The sequence below is a fragment of the Callospermophilus lateralis genome, chromosome 1, assembly GCF_048772815.1.
Source record: "Callospermophilus lateralis isolate mCalLat2 chromosome 1, mCalLat2.hap1, whole genome shotgun sequence".
Lineage (NCBI taxonomy): Eukaryota > Metazoa > Chordata > Mammalia > Rodentia > Sciuridae > Callospermophilus > Callospermophilus lateralis.
The window spans coordinates 15,697,630-15,718,622 of record NC_135305.1 but is presented as its reverse complement, the minus strand read 5'-3'; the positions used below and the strand labels follow the sequence as shown (position 1 = coordinate 15,718,622).

General features: G+C 37.3%; 1 protein-coding gene across 5 annotated transcripts in view; it reads left to right on the top strand.

Moving 5' to 3' along the window:
• The window catches only part of Luc7l2 (LUC7 like 2, pre-mRNA splicing factor), a 70,138-nt gene extending 52,969 nt beyond the window's left edge, over positions 1–17,169 (top strand). For 3 of the 5 annotated variants that reach the window (XM_076832744.1, XM_076832763.1, XM_076832748.1), the window contains 5 exons: positions 1,849–2,025; positions 3,809–3,900; positions 7,236–7,265; positions 11,949–12,140; positions 15,821–17,169. In XM_076832744.1, coding sequence (XP_076688859.1) covers positions 1,849–2,025; positions 3,809–3,900; positions 7,236–7,265; positions 11,949–12,140; positions 15,821–15,998 — 669 coding nt within the window. In that variant the 3' untranslated portion in view covers positions 15,999–17,169. The remainder of the gene's footprint in view (positions 1–1,848; positions 2,026–3,808; positions 3,901–7,235; positions 7,266–11,948; positions 12,141–15,820) is intronic. The other 2 variants (XM_076832754.1, XM_076832759.1) reach the window with 1 other exon arrangement.
• Positions 17,170–20,993: the final 3,824 nt, after the last annotated feature.

Below are 20,993 nucleotides of genomic sequence, written 5' to 3'. Positions count from 1 at the left end.
ATCCTAAGGGGCATTGGGCAGGGTAGCTTACATTGTCATGGAGCATGCACATGTGGGACAGCTATGGCACTGCCTCTTGGAGTCTGGTGGTATGTTGGAGGAAGAGACCTGAAGACTATGCAGGCAGATCATATGTGTCCTGAGCTACTGCCACAAGAAGCGCATTGTGCACCTACACCTTAAGATAGAGAAAATCCTGGAGATTGCTGGAGGCAATTTCAAACTCCACTTCAGCCAGAGCACTGGATTCATGGCTGGGCAGAAGCTGAATGAGTTTGAGGGCACTCTCCTCTACCTTACCCCTGAAGTCATCCAGTGGAAAGAATATGAAGGCCCCACGGTGGATGTCTGGAGCCTGGGTGTCACTGATTTATGGCAAACACCACTAAGCAACTGAAGAAGTTCATGCAGGCAAGATATGACAATCCCCTGCACATTTCCAAGGAAGCATGAAATGCTGATCAGTCAAATACTGATGGTGGACCCCATGCAGAGGCCCACAGTAGAGCAAATAATGAGCCACCCATGATAGAGCCAGGGTGAAGAATATTTACCCAGCTATTCTGTTAAGCCTGGACCCAACAATTATGGCAATCATGCTTGATGAGGGTTTTGAGCCCTGTAATACCTGGGTGTCCCTGGCAAATCTAAATACAATGAGGCAGTGGCTACATACCTGGTACCCCAGCACTAGATAATCCACAGGCATGCTTACACATTCCAGGTGAAGCCTATGTGTTGGGGAGTTAGGCCTTGCCAGGTCTTATATATCCTTTCAGTGTTCACTTAAAGGAGTGCCAGTGAGCCTGCCCTTTCTACCCTCCCTCTATCCCTTTGAGCATCAGCTACCTGAGATGGCCAAGCAAGAAGTCAGGGCAGAAAGGTGGTGGATGTGCCAGTGTGCCTTCTATCTGTTTCCTGCATGTGAGGACCTCCACTCCCAGCATAGCCTCCTATCCACAGTAGTTGGGCCATAGCAGACAACAGCACATCCTCCCAAGGTATCTCTATGGGGCAGTCCATAACAACAGCAAGGGCTAGAAGGGGGTTGGTTACTAGGAGGATAGCCACTTAACGTTCAACAACTGTGTTGTTGCATGCCTTGGTTTTGTGAGCTGGCATTCAGAGAAAAAAGAGGGCAGAAACTTGCTAGATTTAGAAGCAGAGTGACTTCCAATGAAAATACAGAGACATACAAATCAGTGGACAGTGAGAAGACCCTGAGATCTGTGGATCCTGGTGTGTGGGCATCACTGTGACGTGCATGTGATGTGCATGCAGTCTGGCTCGGGCTTTCTGCACGGATTCCGGCCAGGAGCTCGATTCTACCAGGAGTTTCCTGTCTCCTCCTGCAAGAGACATCAGAGGCTCTTTTCCCTGGGACACTTTCTCCTGTCCTGCTGTTCTCTGTCCTTTCTTTATACTTCTAGGAGAGTAGAGATGGTTCTTAATAAATTTCTGTTTCTCACACATTGTGTATTAAAACTGATGTTCCTAAGATTTTTTAAAAGGCAGATTAAAAAAAAAAGTGGGGGGGAGGTTTCAGAGCAAGGGCAATTATCCAGCAGCTGTGCTCTCCAAGGCTTCCCTCTCCTATGCAGTGTAGGTAGAGTCTTACTCTCATGGAGCCAGTGTAGACTGATTCAATTTCAGTTGGTTGCTTTGCTTTGAAAATCCTTTCTTGGTCTTCAGGCCCCTCCCTGAGGTGTGAGGAGAGGGTGGGTGATAGCTGTTGGTGAAGATACATCTGGCAAGGCATTGGAGACCCCAGAATGTTCTATGGCCTTTTGTTTGACTTTTAATGAAATTTATGTTTTTGTTTTTGTTTTATCCCTCACTTTTGTTTAGGAAGTTTATCGGAATTCTATGCCAGCTTCCAGTTTCCAACAGCAGAAACTTCGGGTCTGTGAAGTCTGCTCTGCCTACTTAGGTCTTCATGATAATGACAGACGACTGGCCGATCATTTTGGGGGTAAACTGCACCTGGGATTTATTGAAATAAGAGAGAAGCTTGAAGAATTAAAGGTACTTTGGTAAATTAATATCACTGACTGTCCTATTTTGCTACTTATTTTTTGATCTGCTATCGTCTTTAGAATAGTATTCTCAGTTGTGATTTATGTCAACAGTTCACACTGAATAGTGTAGAATTATAAATGGAGATTCAGGCAGGTTTAACAGATGATGTCTGAGAAAAAGGCTTTTCAGTATTATTCTGTTATTCTGGGAAGTATCATTTTGTGTTGAATTAGTCATTTAAACTGGTTTCTAAACTGCCCCTTTTCTACAAAATAACACCTTACCCTAAAATGTAAGGTGTTATCCTTTTCAGTAAAATCAATAATTATATATTCATATAATATTTATAGGAGAATTGAGAAAATGAGCCCAGTATGTGTTGAAATATTTTGGAGTTCTTTACTAAATATAAGCCTATAGAACCTCTAGTTTTGGGCTGGGGATGTGGCTCCAGTGGTAGCGCGCTCACCTAGCATGTGTGAGGCACTGGGTTCAATTCTCAGCACCACATAAAAACAAAATAAAGATATTGTGTCCACCTAAAACTAAAAAAAAAAAAAAAAAAAAAAATGTTTTTTAAAAAAATAGAACCTCTAGTTTTGTCTGCCTTCCTCCATTTCAGGAAGGAATTAGAACAGCCTATGAAAGAAGGACACTCACTATTAGTTAATATGTGTTATTGTAAAAAGGCAGCATAGTTCTTATCTCCCTAGTGCTTTTGAGGGAATAAGCAAATACATACACACAAAAAAAGTGAGGTATTTTGAAGTGGTAAAAGGCAGAGTTACTAGATATCAGTTTGCCTTTCAGTTATCTGATGTGGCTTATTTTTAAAGAATATGGTATTGTAGCCTTTTGTCACAAGTTGAAAACTGGTCCAAATATTGGCAACACTGGAGAGTCACTTTCCATGTAATTGTATCACTGGAATTGATCCCAAGATTCATGGCTTGACTTTTACAATAATGAGGAGTCAGAAAACACCCAGGGAAATCAGGTGTGGTAGTGCACATCTATAAACCTAGTGACTGGAAAGGCTGAGGCAGGAAGATTGCAAGTTCAAGGCCAACCTTCACAACTTAGACCCTCAGCAATTTAGCAAAATTCTGTCTCAAAATAAATAAAATTGGCTGGGGATGTAGCTCAGTGGTAAAGCACCTCTGCGTTCAATCCCCAGTACCAAAAAGAAAGAAAGGAAAAAAAAAATAGGGACATAACCATATTTTCAGTATGCATTTATCCCCTCTCCATTTTTTTGAGTAGCTGGAATAAATCTCACAGTTTCTAAAAACTGTCAAAATGGGTTTCATTTTAACAGAGAGTTGATGGGCTCTGTTGATAACACTACATACTTGGGATTCTTTGCAGAAACAGACTTAGCAACAGAATCCTTTATCACTTTAAAGGCAGCAGCATTAAAATGGTACCATTGCCTCATTGGAAATGATAAGGAATGGATATTTGTGATGGTTGATGTTCATTATAAGTATATTAAAAAAATAATGCTGGGAAACATTCAGAAAAGTCTTATCGAAGTAATTTTGAAATATCATGAAGAAATCATGGAAAAGTTTGAGATATTGCACATTTTCCATAAAAGGGAGGAAGATTATAGAAAATAGGGTGTGAGCTTAATAGTTACATCTGACAGGGTCAAATTGAAATTTTTTTTTTCCCAACAGAACTTGAAGTTAATTATACTATGTTGGGAACCAGAAATGGTAAAGTTTAAGGTAAAGATAATTAATAATTGACCTAGTAAATAAACTTCTTATTTATTGTTTTTAAGAGAGTTGTAGCTGAGAAGCAGGAGAAAAGAAACCAGGAGCGCCTGAAACGAAGAGAAGAAAGGGAGAGGGAAGAAAGGGAGAAGCTGAGAAGGTATGGCATGATAAATAGTCCAAATATTTGAAGTTAAGTTTCCTGGTTCTAAAAAGAAATGTGACTGATACTTGATTTTAGATGACATTAAGTCTCTTCTGGAGCATTGGAAAATTGCTTTTACTTTTAAAAAATATTACCATGAAAATTGCATGGAAATGGAAGGAGACTCTCAGGGGTATACAAAATTACATACAAGAGGAAGTGAGGGGAAAGGGAAAAAAAAATACAAGGGGGAGAAATGAATTACAGTAGAGCGGGTAGAGAGAGAAGAGGGGAGGGGAGGGGGAGGGGGGATGGTAGAGGATAGGAAAGGCAGCAGAATACAACAGACACTAGTATGGCAATATGTAAATCAATGGATGTGTAACTGATGTGATTCTGCATTCTGTATACGGGGTAAAAATGGGAGTTCATATCCCACTTGAATCAAAGTGTGAAATATGGTATATCAAGAACTATGTAATGTTTTGAACAACCAACAATAAAAATTAATAAAAAAAATATTACCATGAAAGGCAGTTTTTATACGGACATACAGGCTGAGTATCCTTTCTCCAAAGTGCTTGGGAGGAAGTGTGTCAGATTTGGGAGGTTTTATTTGATTTTGAAGTGTCTGCAAAAATTTTACTAGTTGAACATCCCTAATTCTGGATCTGAAATGCTCCCAAATCTTAAACTTGGTGAGCATCATATCTGTGCTGAAAAAGTTGTGAATTTCAGATTAGGGATGCTCAATCTGTATTAAGCCTTAACTATTAAACTAAAGGCAATTTATAGAATGTGTGGAAGAGTGAATAGAAAATGCTTTTTGTCTTTAGGTCTTATAAGATTTATAACAAAACTGTATTCTAGCTTTTTGGTTTTTCATATTGCACTAGATTTGTACTAGGTTGGCATAGAATTATATGAGTCACTTTTACCCATTGGCAACTAAAACTGCATAGCATCATTGTGGCAACGATCTTTGTGAGTTGTGTTCATGGTTTTTTAAGATGAATTTATGATGGACAGGCATGCTATAAGTGATTAACTTATGGTTCTAATAGGTGATGTTTCCTTAAGCATAATGTGAAGGGTATCTCTGAAATTTTAACACCTCTCAGAGTTAGTAGATGTGCCTAACTTCATTAAAACCCTTTATAGTATGTGAGTAGATCATGCTAACTACTTCTAAGCTTTGAGCCTATTAAAGAAATTTTAAACTTTATTTGTGTTGACTTTTAACTGGTAATCCTTTTGCACTTTAAGAACAAAATGGAACAAAGCTGTGTGGATATTGTTTCTTTAGGGGAAATGCTGTCAGTTTTTCCCATTTCTCTCTGTATACACATACAGAGCTAGCTATGAATATATATTTTTTTCATTTACCATAAATTTTACCTCAGACTTTTATCTGTTCTTTGGTGTACATTAAGTTCTTACGGGGATATTACTAAGTATTGTAATATTTAGGATAGAATAAATAGCATTTTATTTAACATTGGAATTCTGAATTTAAGATTCAACTGAGATGATAATCAAATGAGAACAAACATTTTTTGCAAGAATATGCTTTCACATTTGTAGATAATGAGAAAGAAAGTCGCCAATTCCTTTGCTTGCTGGCTGACCTTTTTTTTTCTACTTTGATTATAAAATGTGTTCCTCTTTCAGGGGGCAGGGGTTGTGGCTCAGTGGTAGAGCGCTCATCTAGCACGTGTGAGGCCCTGGGTTCAATCCTCAGCACCACATAAAAATAAATGAAGATATTGTGTCCAACTAAAAAATAAATATATATATTTTTAAATGTGTTCCTCTTTTAGCTGGGTGCGGTGACACCTGTGATCCCAGTGACTCAGGAAGATTGCAAGTTTGAGGCTAGCCTCGTCAACTTAGTGAGACCCTAAGCAACTTAGCAAGACCCTGTCTCAAAATAAAAAATAAAAAGGGTTGGGGATGTGGCTCAATGGTAAGGTACCCCTAGGTTCAATTCCCAGTGCAAATAAAAAGTACACCTCTTTCAGAAATGTGTAAATTTTTCCTGTATGACCTTGAGAGAAGTGGTGTAATTAAATGCTAGTATAAAAATTATAGGAGGGGCTGGGGTTGTGGCTCAGTGGTAGAGCACTCGCCTACCACATGCAGGGTGCTGGATTCAATCTCAGCACCACATAAAAATAAATAAATAAAATAAAGGTATTGTTCCAATTACAACTAAAAAAAATATTTTTAAAAAGATTATATAAGAAGGGATTCTGACTATGGTGCTAAAAAGGACAACTGAAAAACAATCCTTATCACTTACTGGGTCCTTACTGTATGCCAGGCATTGTACTAAGAAATTCACTATACTGGGGCCAGGGCTATGGCTCAGAGGTAGAGCGTCTGTGTAGCAATGCCCAGGGTCCTGGATCTGATTCTCAGCACTGCAAAAAATTAAAAAAGAGGCTTGCAGAAATTCACTTACCAAGAAATTTGCCTTAATTGGTTTGCCTAATCCTCATATACACGTACCCCAATGAAATTTTTTTTTTTTTTTATCCTTCTTTGTCACTGTCAGACTAATAAGCTAAGGGAGGATATATGTGACCCACTCACAGATGATGAGTGGTAGAGCCAGAATTAAAACTCAGTCTGCTGGACAGTGGTACACACATGTAATTCCAGTAACTTTTGGGAGGCTAAGGCAGAAGGATTGCAAGTTTGATGCCAGCTGGGCAACTTATTGAGACCATGTCTCAAAAATAAAAAAAGTTAATAAGTTGCAGGTGTTACAAATTGGTTGAGTGCCTTCCTAGCATGTGTGAGGCCTTGGGTTCAATCCTTAAAACCACAAAATGCACACACACAAACACACACATGTGATTGATTACTCATTGTGTGTTAACAGTATGCTGGGTCATGTGAAGATATGTAAAGTTGAGCTGGGTATTATAGGGATTATAGTATGAGTTTGTAGCCCCCAATTATATGCATTTCAAATCATAGAAATTTTATTCTTTTCCCAGAAGGGAAAAACAAGTGACAGAAGTATAAATAACATAATTTTTCTAGCCTAGCAAATGGTTTCTGACGCAGTAAGGAGTGTGATATACTATTGTGTTAGTTTCCAGGAACATATTATTATTTTTTATTTAAGAGCCAGGTATCCAGTTAAGGGATCTCATATGTCTAGATGGGGAAGTCTATAATTGGTGGTACATTTTGCGGGAAAAAAAAAGTGTGTGCTAAATACACACTTTGATGTTTTTAAACTAAAAAAATTTAGGAGTCAAGAAGAATTTATTTAACAGCACTTTGCACTATTTGTTAATTTATAGTCACTTTTCTAAAAATAGATATTCTCTTTTTAGGTCCCGATCACATAGCAAGAATCCTAAAAGGTAGGTATTTATACAAGATAGGTAGTGAAGTTGTGTTTTTCAACAAGTGAAGATAAATTAACTGTCTTATAAGAGTTAATGAGAATTAATAAATTATTACTCTTTCTTTGTTTTGGTTCAGTTTTGAACATTGTCATTTTAGGAGAAACTGATCAAAAGATATTCTTGAATCACAAAGTTTATCAGAGTAAAATTATATACAGTACTCTGGAATTACAAGGGAAAGATGTCAAAATATTCTTAAATATTTCTTTAAAATCTTTTTCATGCTAAGTAAATATGGTAACTTTTAAAAAGTCAGTTTGTGTGGTACATTTAAGGAACAGCATTCTAAGAGGTTGTTGTACCTGTGGAAAATAAAAATATGTTGATTGGTTAGATAAATTTTTGAATGAGATCCTCAGTAGGTAAGGGAAATTAAGCTATTTAGTCTGTGCCTCATTTTTGCCTTTTGTGAATCTACCATTCTTCCCTTTGTATTGTGAGTACAAAAAAATTTCAGAGGCACACTAACAGATATAAGGAGAGAAGGACAGATAATACTTCCTTTGATTTTTAGTGGTAATATTTGGGGTATTTTTTAAAAGTCTTTTTCTAATTAATCGCATAATTTTCTGAGAAAGGTAGAGAAATGTGTTTTACTTCTTCTTTCTTGGTTCTTTTCTTGCTGTGCTCATTTTGTTTTGAGCTTTTCTTTATTATAAATCCATTTCCACCTAGAATGCCCTTTTTCATTCTTTTCCAGATTCTACCATTTCTCTTGTTCTGATTACATCACCTTTTAAAACAATTTTTGTTTATTCTTTTTAGTTGTACATGACCATAGAGTGTATTTTGACATATCATACATACATGGAGTATAACTTTCCATTCTTGTGGTTGTACATGATGTTGAGTTACACTGGTTATATTCATATTACATCACCTTTTTGAAACCTGCAAAGTCTTAAACTCCAGAGAGTACTTTTTTCTAAGAACTTAGTCCTAAAAAGTAGAACATTTTTGTTATGAAATAAAAACCTTATATTTCTATTAGTTACCCCTTAGTATATTTTAGAATCTTTCAGTGATATTTTTGCTTAAAACCCTAAAAACAATCCAGGCACAGTTGTCCATACCTCTATAATCTCAGCTACTTGGTAGGCTGAGGTGTAAGGATCACAAATTCAAGGTCAGCTGGTCCTTTTTTGTCTCAAAAAGGGACGGGGTGGGGCCAAGGATGTAACTCAGTAGTCGGTGTGGTAAATTACTAGGGTAGTATATATTGGGGTTGAGGGGGAAACCCAAAACAATCGAACCAAAAATTATACAAAAACTCATACATTAATAAAGGAACCATTTGCTGGGCGCAGTGACGCATGCCTGTAATTCCAGCAGCTTGGGAGTTTGAGGCAGAAGTATTGCAAGTTCAAAGCCAGCCTCAGCAAAAGCAAGGCACTAAACAACTCAGTGAGACCTTGTCTCTAAATAAAATAGAAAATAGGGCTGGGGATGTGGCTCCCTGATACCCCCCAAAATAAAGAAAAAATAGAAATCTGCCAAATTGAGGGCTGGGAAGGAAGCCCTCTACAGAGGGCTTGGTTGGTTGGTTGATTGGTTGGTAGACAGGTAGGTAGGTAAGTAAATAGATAGATAGCATTAGATCATCTAAAGGTTTTCCATCTCATTCATAGAAGTCAAAGTCTTTATTACAGTCTTTAAGTAGGGGGACCATAGATGCCAGTCTACCCTCTGATAGTTCCGTTGGATATTTTATTAATAACCCCCACCTTATTCTATATAATCGATCATTCATAGTGTCCTGGTTTGAATGGTAAGTCATCCTGCTTGTAAGACCCTGAGGTTACCCCTACCTTACTTAATTCCAGCAAAATAAGTTCCTCTGGTTCCTTCAGTATGCCAAGGCTTCTGCCACCTCAGGACTTGCATTTGTATGCTCTTCTCTGAAATGACTAATGTACTTATTCCCTTCTTTTAGTCTTCCTTAAAATGCTATCCTATCAGAAAAGCCTCTCCCTATTCTTTTTTTTTTTTTTTTTTTTTAATGGTACTGGAGATCTAACCCAGGGATTCTCACATACCAGGCCAGTGAGAATACCCCAGCCCATCTGCATATTCTTTTTTTTTTTTTTTTTTTGTACCCAGAATTAAACTCAGGGGCACTTGACTGCTGAGCCACATCCTTAGACCTATTTTGTATTTTATTTAGAAATAGGGTCTCACTTAGTTGCTTAGCACCTTACTTTTGCCAAGACTGACTTTGAACTCAAGATCCTCATGTCTCAGCCTCCAGAGCCTCTGGGATTACAGGCATGCCCCACTGAGGCCAGGTCCATCTGCATATTCTTTATAAAATATTACTTCCCCATTTCTCTACCCACCTTTACCCTCTTCTGTTTATACTAGACAGGGATCTGTATAGAACTAAAGAGTATAAGCTCTTAGAGGCCAAGGACGTGGTTTTTTTTCTTTCTTTATTTCTTTTTTTTGTTGTTGTTGTTGTGTGTGTGTGTGTGTGTGTGTGTGTGCGTGTGCGTGTGTTGGTGTTTTGCAATACCTGTTGAACCCCAGGGTGCTCTACCACTGAGCCGTGTCCTCAGACCTTTTTGATCCTTCTCTCTTGCTCCTTCTCCCCCCATCTATCTGTCTCTCCTAACCTCCCTCCCTCCCTTCTTTCCTTCCTTTTTTTTTTTTTTTTGGTTCTGGGGGTTGATCCCAGGAGTGCTTTACCATTGAGCTACATCCCCAAACTTGTTATTTTTTGAGACAGGGTTTTATTAAAATCGCTGAAGGCCCAAGATGCAGAGACTGATATTAAAGGTGTGGGCCTCCTGCCTCAGTCTCCCAAGTTGCTGGATTTACAGACATATGCCACCACGCCCAGCCCCTCTTTTTACTTTTTTTTTTTTTTTTTTTTTTTTTTGAGACAGGGTCTACTTAAATTGCCAGGCTGTCCTCAAACTTGGAATTCACCTGTCTTAGCCTTCTTAATAGCTATGATTATAGGTGTGTGTTGCCGTTCCTGGCTTGTACTTATTTTAAAGTTGAATAAAAATATGCATTGGAAGAAAGGATTCATAATAGGTCCAAATGAGTAGTTAAAAACAAAATGTTACTTGATAAAATTTTTATTTAGTGAATTTTACATTTCTCTTTCTCTGCTCGTTTTTGGAAATGTACTCTTTAGTTGTGGAAATATTCTGTTTGGCTGGGATGTTAGGTCCACATTACTTACCTTTCTTTGACTATAACGTTGACAGAAATTGAAAGCAATTCAACTTCATTTCTTATATAAAATAATCATTTGAAAATGAACTTAGTGTAAACTGTATCTGAATAATTTGTTTTTGAATGTACTATATCAAGTTACGAGAAAAATCACATTCTCAAGGCACTTTAAAAATTTAAACCACTTTATCATTTACATTCTATACCATAAGATTTACCTATTTTAAATTTGCATGTCAGTGATTTTTAATAAATTTAAAGCTATGCAACTATCACCACATACTAGTTTAGAACAACTTCATCACTCTGAAAGCATTTTTTTTTTTTTTTTAAACTCGTGCACTCAACCCCTGAGCAACATCCCTATCCCTATTTTGTATTTTATTTAGAGTCAGGGTAACACTAAGTTGCTTAGCACCTTGTTATTGCTGAGGCTGGCTTTGATTTCTGTATCCTCCTGTCTGAGCCTTCAAAGCCACTGGGATTATAGGCATGTGCCACCATGCCATCTGAAAGCAATTTTTTAAAAAGTTTTTCTTTTAATATTTATTTTTTAGTTGTAACTGATCACAGTATTTACTTATTTATTTTTATGTGGTGCTGAGGATCGAACCCAGGGTCCTGCACGTGCTAGGCAAGCTCTCTACCACTAAGCCACAATCCCAGCCCCCTGAAAGCAACTTTTTAAATCAAACAGTACACCTTTCTCTCCTCTTTGTTTCCCTCAAATATTTCTGTTCTCTGCATGTCACCTCTATCCTTCCACGCAAGTGATCTAGTTGAGAATACAGAAGTGTTTTTCCGTCTCTACTTTTATATACTTATTAGTAACATCCCCCCCCACCCCAGTTTAGGCAAAGTTCTCAAAAGTGATTTTTCGCATGGTTGTTTTTTTTTTTTCCCCTCTCCAGTTATGTGCTACTTGAATAGAGAACTACCTCACTGTTTTAATTACACTGTGATCTATTATACTGTGGGTATTTAAAACTTACATCTGTGGTCATACAGCCTTTTCAATTCAGAGAGGATAATTTATCCCGAATAGTATTCTTTCCCATGCTTCTCCTTCCTTCCTTATGTCCATGTCCATCAGGTACATATTTAATTTCTAACGTATTTCAAAAATTCTTAGTCTAAATGCAATTAAGTCCTTAAAGCATTTAGACATTATAATTCCTAGCATGTAGTAGTTGTGAAGATTGTTGCTCTCATTTGTTATATTCCTGAGGTAAATTTACACAATACTGATTGACCTCTCAGAATTGGTATTTTCTTGTTTGCAGGTGTTAACATATAACAATTTATTTTAGTATAAATTGAGTTGATTTGGAATAAAATTGGCAGTAAGACAGGCTATAAGGAATAATTTCTCTTTAAAGAACAGGCATTAGTAAATAATAAATGTATTGTTTACAACATTGTAAAAAAATGAAATAAAATCTTGTCTTTTTGTAGATCCAGGTCCAGAGAGCATCGCAGACACCGGTCTCGCTCTATGTCTCGAGAACGCAAGAGGAGGACTCGATCCAAGTCTCGGGAGAAACGCCATCGCCACAGATCCCGCTCCAGCAGCCGTAGCCGGAGCCGTAGTCACCAGAGAAGTCGTCACAGTTCTAGAGATAGGAGCAGAGAGCGATCCAAGAGGAGGTACTGATGTGCCGATCAGAGGATATGGAGCTACCTTGATGGTTTAGCCTTTTGTTTACTTATGTTACTTATGTTTAGAGTTTAGATTATTGGTTTGAAAACTTGCACCTGGTGATATGTACACATTTGTGTGTGGGTGTATACATTTTTTTCCTGATTATATGGGTAGTTCAGAAAGAATAAATTACATATGAGCCAGAGGAAGAAATTGAAACTGATATGTGCAGAGGTTACTGCTTTTCTCTGCTTAGTATGTCTTGAAAAAACGTATTTTACAGGCAAATAATTTTTAGATACTAATACTCTTCAGTTTTTTCAGTATGTATTAACAAATTAGGGACTCTGAGAAGTCCTTTCATTAAAAGAGTTGTTTAGCTTTGTTTGACTTACAATATTTTCCAAACTTATTTGAGCTGGTGCGCTTTTTCAGAGCAGACACATTCTAGAATATTCTTGTTTAATCTGAAGTATAGGTAATGCATTGTTGTATACACTGTTGCTTGGTGCAGGGCAAATTCAGAATTTTAAGGAAGCTACACAATTTCTTGCTATAATAAAAACTACTTAAAAAGGTGCAAGGAGGGCAGACATATTTAAGGTATGTTTAAGGACCTGAATATTTAGCGAGAACAGTGGCTTAGAATGTGGTAGAGGAGTTTAGCACTCACAATCTATATAGACTAAACTCTCAAAACCTCAGGTCACATGGTAGCCCTCAACCCAGGTAATTTGTATGGAATATAAACCATACTGAAAATTGCTCTTTTTTTTTTTTTTTTTAACTTTTCTCCTTCCTTAATAACCATTCTTAAGTATATACAGGATAAATATTTTTTGTGTTTCTAGTGTACTTACTAATCTCACATTTTCTATGGAGTCTTGTTCATTAAATCCATACTGAATCCATGGAAAGCTGTTAAAAATATTTCCTTTATTTTGAGTCTCAGCTACCCATTCCTTGAAATCATTTACAAGCTTGAGTGATTAATAGGCTCTCAATCAATATTTTTATAATTATAATATTTCTGACCTTGTTCTAGGTAATCTTTAAGGTGACTTTATTAAGAATTATTATATACTTTCTACTACATTATGCTTAGTAATAAAATAACATAACATAGTTGAGCAACCATGTTTAAGTTGCTCTAAGAAGTTCTCTGTATGACAACACAGGACTGCCATCCTTGACCACAGATAGTGCTAACCTTGATATTATAGGGTGAGTCATCTAAGTTTAGATGAGGAAAATGCCAAAGTAATAAAAAAATCAGCTTCAGGTAATCAAACTTGAATAAAGTAGATGTAATTTAATCAGGTAGGAAAGTTACTTATAATAAGGCCACTTCTCATACACTTTTGAAACTGGATATCTTGGAGGCCACCATCAGTGCAGTGTCTAGAAATAGGCCTTTAAAAAAAAAAATTCTCCGTGAGTCTTAACCTGCACACAGAAATTTTGAGAATCATGCAGCTAGGCAGTTGAAGATCTAGATAATTTCTTGTGTTGACCTGCTCAACTGTCATTGTTTCTGGTGTTTGTGAACTCTTAAATGTCCTTATTGGTGGTGGAGATGGGAGGGCTGGGTGTGAAGTCTCCTTCTCTGAGATTGTGTCATCTTAGTCCCTGATGCTTCCTGCATTTGTGAAGTTGTATAGGAAATTTCCCCCATACTACATGATACCCCTTCACATCTAAGATTTTCAGCATGTTCATAAAGAGGCTTATTTTTGTAAAACTATTAAAAGTTTTGCTTTTCTCAAGAGAACTTCTCATCTTTGAATTCAAGTTACTCTTTTAAAGTTATTGTTTTACACCAAAAATTAGCAGATAATTGCCCTTAAAACTTATTTGTTATTACACACAACATCAAGTTATTGCTATCAGTGTGGATTTAATTTTTGAAGGTAAAAGTTCCCTTTCAAAGTCTTTGACGTTGTGCTGTTTCCTTGCCCTGCTGTGAAGCTGTGAAGCACTGGTCTCTGATATATGTAGATTGTCTTTGTGATCTTTCCCTAGCAACATTTCCCATGGGTCAGTGAGGACTATTTGTAGCTTTCTGCTCTTGCTCTGTGTAGAAATGAATAGTGCAGACTTCAGAGACAGATTCGGGTCTGGGGCTTTGCCCAATATCTTCATTATCCCTTCTGTCTTTCCCCTCTTCTTAAGTAGAGATAGTACATATTTATTTGCTTTATTAGGGTTATTGATAGTATGAATAAAGTAGTGTATGGAAATTGCTCCTGTGTGGGACATTGTGATTTCTCAGAAAGTGTTAGTTGATGCGCACCTTCAGTTATTATCACTGACCTCTGGGATTTACCAGTAGGTAATGTCTTTATTCTTAGGTATCATTTCTATCATCTATCTTCATATTTCATTCCCATAAAGGCTATGGATAAGACTAGTTTAAATTTGCAGTCACTAGTCTTGCACTCTAATTTTTTTTAACACATCATTTTGAAATTAAGCTTACTAAAACCTTAAGTAGAATGTTCAATGTTGATATGATAGAATATTTGAACCTTTTAGTTTAACCCTTCTTAACTGTATATATAAAATGGAGTATAATAGTATTTTTTTTCCCTGCCTTATGTCTTCCTGAAAGTCTCCTTACTCAGGGCTGGGGGTTTAGCTTGGCAGACCCATGCTAAGTATACTCAAGGGCCTGGATTCAAATGCCAGCACACGAGAAAAGTATTATCCAGGTCTTGTCGGTGCCTCCAGAACCTAATTTTGAACGTGGATTAGGTGAGGTAATTATGTAAAAGTTCTGCATCACCTGTAAAGAACCAAATAAGTAATATTTGTTACTGATTCATTTGGATGTTGAGAGTATAGAAGACTATTCTAATCCCATAATATTCTTTCGTTTTCCTTCTAAATCTCTTATTTGTGACATATCTTTCTTACTGAGGATGGGGATGGGAAAGCAGAAGGTAATAAGAAACTTTATTATAGTGCGATCATCTTTTTTTTGTCTTCCATTCTGGTTTTAATGATCTAACTCAGGAGGAATAAAGCAGATTTTTAAGTTAACAAAATGGTTATTTACAAGCCATATTATTGAGTAGTTCTCTTGTCGGTGTTGGCAGACTGTTCCCTACAGGCCACACAAGGCCTATATCCTGTTTTTGTATAGCCAGCAAGCTATGGATGGTTTTACATTCTTGAAAGGTAGATGTAAAGAAAAGAATTCTACTGTCATAAATACTGTGTGTCACCTGCAACACCTCAGATATTTACTGTCTGGCCAGATAAGCAAACAAACAAAAGATTTGCTGACCCCATACCAAGTTACTGATTTCCATCCAGTTTGGAATCATGTTCTTATATATTTTTTAAAAATTTGGTAATACCTTTTACTTTTTAAAGCTATTATCGATGTATTATTTTTATATTAAATACTTTTTAAGAATTGGAGATGTTTTATGGTTGTCTCCAAGATACTGAGAATATCTTGACATTTTAGCTTATGCTTTTTGACCCTAGCTTTTGTTGCTACCTGTCTTGTTTTAGAGCCCTTATCAATGACCCTAATAGTGCTCTTTTCTGTCAGTAAACTGACTCCTCTGTCTTGGATATATTCTAATATATTTCTTCAGCTTTCTATTTATCCTATTCTTTAATTTGGATTTTGGGTTTCCCAACATATTTTGCTCCTCAAATTAATATTTTTCAGATCCTCAAAAGAAAGATTCAGAGACCAAGACTTAGCATCACGTGACAGAGACAGGAGTTCAAGAGACAGATCACCTCGTGACCGAGATCGAAAAGATAAGAAGCGGTCCTATGAGAGTGCTAATGGCAGATCAGAAGACAGGAGGAGCTCTGAAGAGCGCGAAGCAGGGGAGATCTAATTAGCTGTGTATATATCTTCAATCCTTAAGCTTCCTACGGAGTTACACACTATTGTTTAGTTTACAGCTGTTCAGGGTGACAGTGAGCAGTTCCAGACACTGATCCAGCCAGGCTAGATGTACAGTATCTAACTTGATCTGAACTGAACCTGTTTTCCTTGAGAAAGCCTAAAACTACATCCATAGTTTCTGGTGAACCTGTAATACAGTTCTGAGAGTGCAGTTTTTTTATAATACAACATCGATCTCTTTATTCTTTCAAGTAGGAGTGATAGTGAATGAATTGTGTTACTTGCCTTGGGATTTTTTGAACATTTGTAAGACGCTGTCTTCCTTTCTACTCCAAGCAGCAGCTTTGGGAATTTTTCTTTTCAATTCTTCTGTCTCTGACTTTTGTATCCCTTAATACCTGTACCCTCCAACTGTAAGTGAAAGGGTCAGGGAAGCAATATAACTTCTGTTCTAAGGTTCTACTCCCATTAATTACTAGCTAATTACAGTTCAGAGCATTTATACTGGAATGTGTGCTGGAGAAATTAAAATACTGGGGTTTGTTGGATGGTGCCTATTTAGAGTTGGAAGTTGAACAGCTGTTGCATTACATACTTTTGCTTTTTTATTGAAGTTTTGAAATCAGACTTGTCTTGATTTTTCTGTTCCATCAAATTGCTATGTTCAGGATGTTCTGAGGGGGGTGGGGGCAGGGACTCTTTCGTAATAAGCACTTGTTTTATTTTGTGTGTGTGGAGTATAAAGGCTACACCCTTATTGTAAAAAATATTAATAATAAAATGAAAGAAACAATCACCACCACCATCATTAAACTGTAACTTGTCTAGTAAATTGTCACTAGAACTATTTCCTGTGGGTATTTCCTCTATTCTGGCACATGGTTAACAGGGCCTTACTGTGCAAGGCACCAAAGGAAGTGAATATGTATTTGCAAAGATTACAGAGGAACTGTGAACAGCTCTGCCTACACCTTTGCTGACTGTACTCCACTACTTCAGGGCTGTTTGTAACAGCTGCTGTAGAGAAGGACTGGACCTGCAGAAATAATGGGGGATTTCTTGTTTTCTTGTTTTTCTTATTCAACAAACCTGAATAAAACCAGTATGTAACCAACATAATGAAACCATCAGTTTCTGCATTAAAGAGCTATATACCGCCAGGTGTGGTGGTGCATGCCTTAAACCCAGCTACTCAAGAGACTGAGGCAGGACCATTCCAAGTTTGAGGCAGCATGGGCAATTTAGTTAGACCTTGTCTCAAAATAATATATATATATTTTAAAGAGGTAGGGATGTAGCTCGGTAGGAGAGTGCTTGCCTTGTGTGAGGCCCTGGGTTCGGTCTCCAGCACTGCCAATGGACAGTGTACCCACTAGTGACTTAAACATAGTTGGCAGGTATCACTTGTAATTCTAGAAAGTGTGAGGAACACAGGAGCTGGGGTTGTGGCTCAGTGGTAGAGCACTTGCCTAGCACATATGAGGCACTGGGTTTGATCCTCAGCACCATATAAAAAATAAAGTTAAAAAAAAAAAAAGGAAGAAATAACTTTTAAGACAAAGTATAAGGGAAAAAAAACACATTAACTAAAATTAGTGTCTGTGAATATAATTAGGATAACCTTTCAAGAGCTGTTTCTGTGTAAAGCTTGTTACATTTGACATGACAGGAATATGGGCCTCTGTGAATGAGAGAACAGGAAACTAATACCATTCTAAGTAATAATAATATTTTTATGTCAAAAAGGGACGTCGATGGGGCTGTGGTTGGCTCAGTGGTAAGTGCTTGCCTAGCATGTGTGAGGCACTGGGTATTTATATTATTATAATATAATAATATATTATAAAATACTGCTTATTTATATTATTATATAAATAAATGGATAAAATAAAGGTCTATCAACATCTTAAAAAAAATAAGGAAAAAAATGGGGGCACATTAGTGTTCCCAGTTTACCAAGTGATGCTTGAGGTTTCCTTCTGTGTTTAGTTTTACACGTTTGGTTTATACAGAGTTTAGCCTGAGAGGCCTATCTATGTCCATGGCTCATTTCCTGCTTTCTACTTTAGGTTGCTTGTCTAAAGCCAAGCATGCATTAGACAAATAACTGGTTTGTGTCTGCTTTGTTCCCAGTGGCTTATGGTATTCTCCTAAATCCTTACGAGGTCTTTGAATGATGTCTTGGATATGAATGTAAGATCAGAGGGATTAATTGGTAGTGCAAGGAAATATGTCTGGGATCTGACCTGTTATAGTTGGTGATATATCTGGGGTTAGGTATTGAACTCTGAAATCATACTTTTAAAAATGTTTTGCATCCTAATTGTACAGTTGGAATCAAATATTTGGAGAAGTAACACATGTCTCTATTAGCAGCTGTTACTATATTTGTGATTTGGGGAGAGGGGGTAGTACAGGCCCTACAACAAACAGCTGTTGATCGCCAGTGTTACACCTCCACCATGGATCACTTCAACTGCACGGTTCTTCATACAGATGATCCAGTTTTAAAAATCCTTTTCGGCTTTGAGATGACCAGTGTACATTTTAAGTTAACATCCTTCAGACAGGCCAGTCACTCTGAATTAGAAGAACCCTAAACTCAGTATCTCTTCCCACCTACACACACAATTTGCTACTTCTGTGGTAGCTGGTGGCTGAAATAGAAAAGTTAAATGAAGTCCTATTTGACAAAAACCTTTGATCCTATAGGAGTAAAAACATGCCAAGTGTTTTTACCTTCAGCGGGTCCCTTCATTTCACCACTGTGTTATATTCCCACAGAGCTCTTTTGATCTGTGCCAACAGCATCAACTGGAATAAAATCAAAAGGCCTCCATTGTTAAGTGGATTTGCTTTTTTCTGAGGTGTTTGTTTTACCTTTCTCAAGCTTTAACCAAAGGTAACATCTTTTTCTTTCTCCCTCCAAGTTGAGTATTTAAAATAATAATAGTTTTCAAGGTTGGCCTATTGAGCTACACAAAGCCAAGCATGCATTAGACAAATAACTTTTGCCTTGCAGTAAGTTCTCCTTTCAAAGTAGTTTTTAGGTAATCTGTAACATGTAAGTTTTTTTCAAATTAGTACTAAAGATAATTACTAGAATAAGAAATGTTTATAAAGTTGTTTTTTTATTTTTAATCGAAAGCCTAAGAAAATATAGCACAGTTTAAAAAAAATACACATTCTCTCAACTGGACATTCCATTATGTTATGACTGTACTAGTTGTAAACCGTTGAAACATGTCCCTTCATCTGGTAGTCTCCTGTTCCCTGAGTTTCTTGAGTGTCTCCCCTGACCCTAGGCCATTCTCCCATCTCAAGGGTAATGACTGGCACAGCCTGGAGCCTCCTCCATTTAAGTCATGCTGTCCTGACTTAAATGTTTTGAAAAACATGGATATTATTAAAAATATTTTTTTAGTTGTAGATGGACACAATATTTTATTTATTTTTATTTGGTGCTGAGGATCGAACCCAGTGCCACATGAATGCAAGGCAAGCACTCTACCATTGAGCTATAGCCCCAGCCCCAAAATATCTATTTTTTTGGTCTGAAAAAGCAAAAGCAGTGTGCATCATGATTTTATTATACCTCATTTTTTTTTGTAATTGTAGATGAACAGAATGCCTTTATTTGTATTTTTATGTGATGCTAAGGATCAAACCCAGTGCCTCACACGTTAGGCGTGCACTGTACCACTGAGCTACAGCCCCCAGCCCATAATTCAATTTTTTAAAAATATTTTTTTAGACAGATGGGCCTTTATTTTATTCATTTATTTATATGCAGTGCTGAGAATCGAACCCAGTGCCTCACAAGTGCTAGCTAGGCAAGTGCTCTACAGGCAAGCTCTCTAGGCAAGCCACAGCCCTAGCTCCTATACTTCAACTTTTGATCAGTAAAATTTTCTTGGGTATAGATAAGGCAATATAAAATAGCACTTTTTCAACATTTTTCATTTTCTTTGCCTGTTCTTATTTCAGAATTAATTCCTGCTTTGGGAATTAGGAAAGTGGAGATGCCCCACAGAACAGGGTTTTGTGGGCAGAGGCCAACACAGGGAATGGGGAAAGGCTAGTGGTTTACCAGAGGAATCATAGGTCGCAGGGTCTTGGGAAATCTGAGATTTCCAGGAGATGTTTCTGATCTCTGAGGTGCACTTATGTTTTCTCCAGTTAGAGAGAAATATCTGTGTTAGAGGTTTGGGGATTGCAAGCATGTTTGGGGATCAGTCAAGCTAATTACCAGCATAGTAGGATTTTGATTTTTTTATAAACAACACATTGAGGCACCAGAACTAACAGAGCTCCAGGAGTTGGCGCCAGCACCAGAATTTGCTCTAACTCTCTTGAGGAGACTGATTCGTGGGTCCCAAATACAGTGCACTCCTGGCTATCTAACAGAAAATCTAACCCATATAGGCTTAAAATAATCAAGGGACTTCTGTTGGCTCATGTGATCAAGCTGCATGTGCCACCTCCATCCACAGCAAGGTTTCTTTCCTAGAAGCCTCAGGCAGCCTTTTTCTACATCTCTGCCTGGCAGGACACCCACACAACAATGGATGCTCAATAGATGTGGAATGAGTAGGTGAAATGCTTCATCATCTCAAATGTGTCCTCATCTAGTTGATTTCATTTGATTGGCACAACTTTTGGTTAGTAGAGGAAACAGTAGTCTGTTGTTTACAGGTTTTACTAAGGACAGAGCTGAGCTAATGAGAAGTCATGATAACTAGTATCTTTTTGATTCTGAGTCCCAGGTATAGGATAATGATAGGCCAGCTGGGAGAGGCCAGAAGGGAGCATCAGAAATGTCCAGATGGGGAAAAGGGTCACTATGAATGAAGCAGAATGTACTATCCCATGTCCAAAACCCTTTGTTAGAGTCTGACTTTACTTTTACATTCTCTCTCAAGCTGAGAATGACAAATGAAAAGCTTATAGTTATCCAAATTGGTAGGTATGTTTGAGTTAATAA